Source organism: Bombus affinis, chromosome 8 (assembly GCF_024516045.1).
Source record: "Bombus affinis isolate iyBomAffi1 chromosome 8, iyBomAffi1.2, whole genome shotgun sequence".
Classification (NCBI taxonomy): domain Eukaryota; kingdom Metazoa; phylum Arthropoda; class Insecta; order Hymenoptera; family Apidae; genus Bombus; species Bombus affinis.
The window spans coordinates 6,920,108-6,927,911 of record NC_066351.1 but is presented as its reverse complement, the minus strand read 5'-3'; the positions used below and the strand labels follow the sequence as shown (position 1 = coordinate 6,927,911).

Below are 7,804 nucleotides of genomic sequence, written 5' to 3'. Positions count from 1 at the left end.
CTTATCGAATGTTACGACTCAGAATTCGATATAATTTCAACTTTATGGCAGCGGTAAAATTAAAATCTTGTTTGAATATATTGCTCATATACTTGCTTTCAATATTCGCTATCATTTTTATAAATTTTTACAATTTGTTATTAAATGACTGGAACTGATTAGAGAATATAATTACTAGATTGCGGATTTTGATGCATTTATAGGAAATTTTAAGATGCAAAAATGCTCAACACTTATGTAATATAAAAATATATATAAAATATCAAATATATATTACTTCTTACGATATCTGATGGATAAATTTAATTTTTTCTATATATGTATTATGTTTTTACTTATAAAAACGCAAATTTGCATAAACATGCGCAATCTAACAATAATTATTATTACGATTTGGGATACTTTTGTCTAAAGTTTTGAAACAGTTTGTTGTTGCGTAAAGATCTTAATTTATTCATTCTTATGTTCATATCTGAAATATTTTTAATACATATTACTAAATAAAAAATGATAAATAAAAATATCAACTGATGTTTCTTCTAGTAAAATAATATTTTTACATTCATCTATTTTTAGGCATAAAATGTATCATTTAATGATTCTACTCCATTTCATATAACACAGTAGGCTAATAATAAATAACAATGAATTCTGTTGACCGAAATTCATTTCTTAATAAACCTAAATATCGTCTTAGAAAAAATAGAACATTACTGTATTTTACTTGCTCCTCTATCTCCTTGATCTCCTAGATCACAGATAATGTAGAAAACCTTCGACAAATTTGAAATCTTATCAATTTTATCGGTATATTGATTGATATGCCAATGAAAATTTGGGCCATTGGTGACACATCAATGACTAAACTTATTAATAAGTTTTATTCTTGCAGCATGTCATCGTCGAAAAACAATAGTTTAGAACCTTCGTATAAATTTCAATATTCTAACGATGATTTTTCGGAATATGAAGATGAAAATACGTCGCAAAATTCGTAAGGGTTTTTAAAATCATTTTATTTATATACATAATTTAAAAGTTTCAAATATGTAAAAGTTTAAAAAAATTTCGAGTAATCTACGTTATATCATAATTTAATATGTCTTTAAAAAATGTCTACTTTATTAATAGTTACCTTACTGAATTTACTCACTTAATTGTAGGCTTCCAAATGCATTAAATACATTTTGGGATATATTTAAATATTTTCCAACAAAAAAGGAAAGTGCATCTATGCAAAATAAAAAATGGTTGGATATATCTATGAAAATTATTAAAATATTTGTATATGGTGTATTTTTCTGTATTGTCCTTTGTACTGGTTTAATCTCTAAATTTGTAGTCATTTTTGCTCTATCACAGCTCAAAGATGAAAAGTCTATACAGTTCTGTGATTATTATTCAGGTAATTTATTTAATATTTATCTTCATTAATTTATATCATTTATAAGTTTATAATTGTGCTTATAGTTACTTAATATTATAAATCTCATTACAATTATGTTCATAATATATTTACATGTAACTCTTTTTTAATATAAATTTTACATTTTATACAAATAAGAGTACTATTTCAGTAACATTTAATGTTGTAGAATATCAAGAAGAACTGGAAGCAAGGATTTCCAAAAAAGGCAAAGTAATTTGGACATGGTATATTATTTCTATGTTCCTCATACCAGAGTGTTTCACAATATTTTATGCAATATGGTATTTTCTTTTCAAAAAGAAAGAAAAATTGCCTGCAAAAAAAGCTATTATAATTCTTTTTGTTTTGGAAACAATTCAGTCAATTGGTGTTGCATCATTAATTTTTTATAGTCTTCCACAGCTTAATTCTGTGGATATTGCTGCAATCTGTAGTTGTATTTGTTTTATTCCTACCATTTTAAGTAAGTAAATCTATTTGTAAATTAGTTATGAAAAATATAGTTAACAAATTTATACTATTATTACAGATTTATTTAAACAATATCACAAATATATAAGGGCAACTAAGATATTTATAGTAGTTCTAGCATCCAATGTTTTAGCAGTAATTGCTCAAGGTTCAGGAACAGTTTTATATTCCTTTCTGAATTATAGACAAGATCCTCTAACATGGATTCTTCCTATATCACTTCTGTTATCTTCTTCTCGTTGGTGGTATAATTATCTGACACACAATAGTTATTGTGGTAAAATTTGTGCATAATTTAAATCTATTATATTTTCTGACATGTTTTTTCTAATCTACAACTTTTTAAAAAAATATAATTTTTTATTTAGGTTTCATAAATTTATTAGCAAAAAATAAGATAGATTTATCAAATAATTGCAATGTATTACAAGGATATATAGCATTATGGAGATGTTTAATTTTTATTTCAAGTACTATAGTGATTTCAACTTTTAAAGAAATCCATATACAAGAATTTTTTGAATTTTTGGGACAGAATGAATATAACATAGAACTAATCAAACTATCAAATAAAGATAATATTATAGATACTATTATAGATACTACTTCTGCACCCCTGTATACCTTTTTATTACAAATATTTTGTGCTTTTATCATATATCAAGTAGGTAAGGTATACATTTTTATTACAAATATGATAATAATAAATTATATATATAACAATAATTTTTTTTATTTTATTTTGTATAATTCTAAAAATTGTTTAATACCTTTACAGCAATAATTGCATATAAAACTCAAATGCATAAGTTTGGTTTTGCCCTACCAATAAGTTTAATTACTCCAGGGACGATCTTATTAATAATGATATCTTGTGTATCAAGAGAAGAAAATTCGTGTGCATTTCATAATTTAATACCAGATTATTTATTCTTAAATACACCTAAATATAATAGTATGACAGAGTTTCTTTTAAATTGGCGTATCTGGTGCTGGATAATATGGTGGTTATCACAGATTTGGATTACAGTACAAATTTGGATAGGTGAAAAGGGAAGACTTGCACCTACAGAGAAAATTTTCTATCATTCTAGTTATGATGCATTCCTAATTGATCAATTCTTAGGATTAAATAAGAGGAGACATGAAAATTATCATGTTGTTGAAGAAGTAGAATCTTCAGACTCTATTAGAGAATTTGAGGTTTTACTTTGTCTAGTATTTCAAAATAAAAGTTTGTTTAACTGCTGCTTTCTAGCTGAAACTTTTATTTCAGGGTAGCAATTCAAACGAAATGTGTGATTTTAGTAATCCTAATTCAACACTTTCTCAAAACACTATAAGTAACAAAAGAAATGCTTATGTTCCTGTAATTTATGTTTGTGCAACTATGTGGCACGAAAATAAAAAAGAAATGAACGAATTGATCGGAAGTATTTTAAGATTAGATAAAGATCACTGTGCCATGAAAGTTACACAGAAGTATTATAAGATTTCTATTAATGACTACTATGAACTTGAAAGTAAATAATATACTTATAATTAATTATGCGAGACATGTAGGATATTTCAATTAAAATCTTTAAAGTATTAAATAAAAATGACATATGAACTGTTTCAGCACATGTAATGTTTGATGATGCATTTTGTTGTATGCATGGTTGTATTGGATCTTGTGATCATAAAGAAAGTGAAGTATGCATAAATGAATATGTAGCAAGATTTGTGGAATCAGTGCAGGAAAACATAAAAAATCTTGGTATGCTTGATTTACCACCAACTAAATATCCAACTCCTTATGGTGGTCAACTAGTTTGGAATTTACCAGGAAAAACACGTTTAATAGTACATCTTAAAGATAAAAATAAAATCAGACATAGAAAACGATGGAGTCAGGTGTACTTAATCATATTACTCTTAATATGATACAAGATTATATTTCTATAAATTTAATTCAAATAGGCTCTTTCTTATACATAAATTATATCTTTTTATTTTGTACTAATTACTGATATATTTTAGGTCATGTATATGTATTATCTTCTTGGTTATTGTTTCATGAACTCATCAACAGATTTTGATACTAAAGAATTAATAGCAGAAAATACTTACATTCTAACACTAGATGGAGATGTTGATTTTCGACCAACAGCTGTTAAAGCATTGCTAGATTTGATGAAGAAAAATAAGGAATTAGGTGCAGCTTGTGGAAGAATACATCCCATAGGAAAAGGTACCTCCATAGATATCTAAGTTTGACATAAAAATTTAACATATGAAATATATTCTTATTTCTCCTAAATTTATTTTAAAATTGATTAAAAATTAATAAATTAAAGTATTTTGTAATATAGTTTTAAAAATATATTTTCATATGTAGGTCCCATGATTTGGTTGCAGAAATTTGAATATGCTATTGGGCATTGGCTTCAGAAGTCAACAGAACACACAATAGGCTCTGTTCTTTGCAGTCCAGGTTGTTTTTCTCTGTTCAGAGCAAAAGCTTTAATGCAACATAATGTTATAGCTAAATATGCAATAAGGTCGACTGAACCAAAACATTATATTCAATATGATCAAGGAGAAGATCGATGGCTTTGTACACTAATTTTACAAGCTGGTTGTAAAGTAAGGAAATGTATATTTATACCTACATTATACTTCAAATCATAATTTTAAAAAAATTAATTATTTTCTAAAAAATAAGGAATTAGATCTAAAAAATGCTTTATTAATTTATTATAAATACCTTTCTTCATTTGTTTTATTCAATTAGGTGGAATATTGTGCAGCTAGTGATGCTTATACACATGCTCCAGAATCATTTAAAGAGTTTTATATTCAACGTCGGCGATGGATCCCATCAACCATGGCTAACATTTTTGATTTACTAAGTACATCAAGGGAAACCAGGAAACTAAATAATAATATTTCATGGCTTTATGTAACTTACCAATGGATTTTAACAGGTAATTTGGTTCTATAAATATGTATAATTAATAAATGCAGAAATAGTTATTCATATATTATATATTAAAAATATATATGTATATCTATTATTTATTTATTTATTATATTACTTTCTGTAGGTAGTACAATTATAGGGCCATCTTTCATTTATTTAATGATGGTTGGGGCATTTGTAACTTCCTTTGAATTAAATAATTGGTTAAGTTTCTGGTGTAATTCAATTCCAATTGTCATTTTTGTCTTAATCAGTTTTTTTGGTGATGTACACAAACAGGTAATAATCTAAATTATCCATATACAATTGAAATATAATCAATTTAAAACTGATAATTATTAATAGAATTAATTTACAAGTTTTTATTGATGTTATTACAGCTTATAGCAGCAGGAACTATCTCTGTCTTATATGGTGTAGTAATGATGGTTGTATTAATTGGCATAATATTACAAATAGCAGCAGATGGATTCCTTGCACCTAATGCTCTTTTATTTCTTATCGTAATTGGTCAGTTCACAGCAACAGGCTTTTTGCATCCTCAGGAACTATCATGTTTACCTTACGCAATCATTTATTATATTACTGTGCCATCTATGTACATGTTACTCATCATTTTCTCTATCTTCAATCTACATAATATTACATGGGGGACCAGAGAATCCAAATTGCACAGACAAGTATAACATTATTAAAAAATTATCTTATTGTTTTGTTTGTATTGTTTCTCATACATTATGAATCATAATTTTTATAGGCATTAGAACAACAAAATAGAAAGCTAAAGAAGTCTGAACAGGAGGGAACTGTTACTAATAAATGCACGAAATCTTTTTTACACAATTTGTATAAATGTACATTTTATACTCATAAAAATTCGAAGAAATCAGAAGAATACTTAGAATTTATCTATAATTCTATAAATGAAATTAATATTCGTTTAAAGCATATAGAAAGGTATTAAACTAGTGAAAACTCAAAAATGCTATAATAAATATATTATATTTAAATTCACTAAAATTTTTAGTACCTTAGAGCTCAATAACATATTAAAAGACAATATAGAAGAAAAAAGCAACGATCAAAGTAAAATATACGATGAAGTAAAATTAGAAGTGTCTGAACATTTAAACACAAATACAGATACAGAAACAGAATCAGACACTTCAGAATGCACCTTTACTAATAAAAATCAAGAAGATCCAAATTACGTAATAAATCCTTATTGGATACAAGATGAACATTTGAAAAATGGAAAAATAGATTTTCTATCATATGCAGAAGAAGAATTTTGGAGGCAGTTAATTAAGAAATATTTATATCCTATTGAAATTGATGTGGAAAGGCAGGTAGGTATGATTTCTACAAGAAAATAAATAATTAAAATTGAAAAATTAATAAAAACTTTTATGGAAAATTAAATTTTGTTGTAGCAAAAAATTTCAGAGGGGTTAATAGATATACGTAATAAATGTCTTTTCAAATTTTTTATGATAAATACATTATTTATAGTGGCAATATTCTTGTTGCAAATAAACAAAGATGTTTTGCATGTCCAATGGCCATTTGCTGTTAAATATAACATTACTTTTATTAATGACACACATGAAGTAAGTCTTATGTTCTCAATGTGCTATAAATATCATTTCTGACTGATTTTAATCTCATTATAAATGAAAAAATTTTTCAGATACATATATTTAGAAATTATATGCATTTGGAACCAATTGGATGTCTCTTTATTATTGCATTTGTTTTTATTTTGTTCATCCAATTCTTAGCTATGTTAAGTCATAGGTTCACTACGTTTATCCATGTTCTTGCTAATGTGAAATTGAGTTTAGCATGTTTTAACAAGGTAATATTATAAAAATGAATTATTGTCTAATATAATTTAATTTAATTGATTTAATCTTCATATTTCTTTCCAGAAAGAAAATTTGCCAAATGAATTAGTTACTAGTACACATGCAAAAAATATAGCTGATGGTCTCCAAAGTACAGTAGAATATCAAACAATATATAATAATAGGTCTGAAACCTCTTTAAGAAAACATAAAACTGTTAGAGAATTGGCAGAAGAATCTCAAAATCCTTCAAAGCGACCTTCCAACTTTGAAGTACTTTTCAATACGAAATTAAGGAATCCTGATATATCTGGTATTTAATTTTAGTATAATATACTTAATAAATTATATTTTAATAATAATATTTAAAAGTAATATTTTATGATATATAATATTATTGTAGTGATAAAATATAACAAAAATAATAATTATGCTTTAAAATAATCTTATATTAAATGTATTATTTCAGGATTTAGAAGAACAATATCTTTAAGCATACCAAAAGGTGTACTAGAAGCATTTGAACAACATCGTTCAAATATTTTAGCAGGACATGAGTTGCAGTCTCAAAATAATGCAGCTAATGAGAAAGAAATAGACCCAAAAAATAAAAATTCAAAAAGGCCTGTATATGATAACCCAACATTTTTAAATGACAATAATGAATAAATTTAATTGATAGTATATATATGATTTTATTTATTTATTTTATATACGTTTATTATATTGAACAATAAAATCTTCTACTTTGTACAATCACTACAAACATCTGTAAATTATAGATCCAAAATAAATTTGTTAAAATAAAGAGAATTTGTATAATTTGTTTACTTATTTTCATAAAGTAATAAGAAATGTTTTAAAAAATGTATACTTGGCAACATTTACCTTGTGCTTACTTACACACTTGTAGTTTATTTGTTTAAAATTTATTTTCATCTAACATTTTAATAAACAATGAAAAACAATACATGTAAGTTCAAGAATAACTTACAAGCACAATCAATAATTGAACACTAACACTATAAGTAATATTATAATGTAAACAGCTATAGTACTGTCATAAAATATATATATAATATATATGAACAT

The 7,804-nt window shown here is 25.3% G+C and overlaps 1 protein-coding gene across 1 annotated transcript; it reads left to right on the top strand.

Moving 5' to 3' along the window:
- Window positions 1–891: 891 nt before the first annotated feature.
- On the top strand, window positions 892–7,396 carry LOC126919655 (chitin synthase chs-2-like). The gene is made up of 19 exons (XM_050729137.1): window positions 892–994; window positions 1,164–1,405; window positions 1,596–1,892; window positions 1,959–2,177; window positions 2,269–2,568; window positions 2,679–3,103; window positions 3,177–3,423; window positions 3,522–3,796; window positions 3,923–4,133; window positions 4,281–4,528; window positions 4,677–4,869; window positions 4,990–5,144; window positions 5,246–5,545; window positions 5,623–5,822; window positions 5,893–6,214; window positions 6,299–6,475; window positions 6,556–6,723; window positions 6,797–7,025; window positions 7,182–7,396. Exons 1-19 carry the CDS (start codon window positions 894–896, stop codon window positions 7,379–7,381), a joined length of 4,509 nt encoding a protein of 1,502 aa, XP_050585094.1. The 5' UTR covers window positions 892–893; the 3' UTR covers window positions 7,382–7,396.
- The last annotated feature ends 408 nt before the right edge of the window (window positions 7,397–7,804 follow it).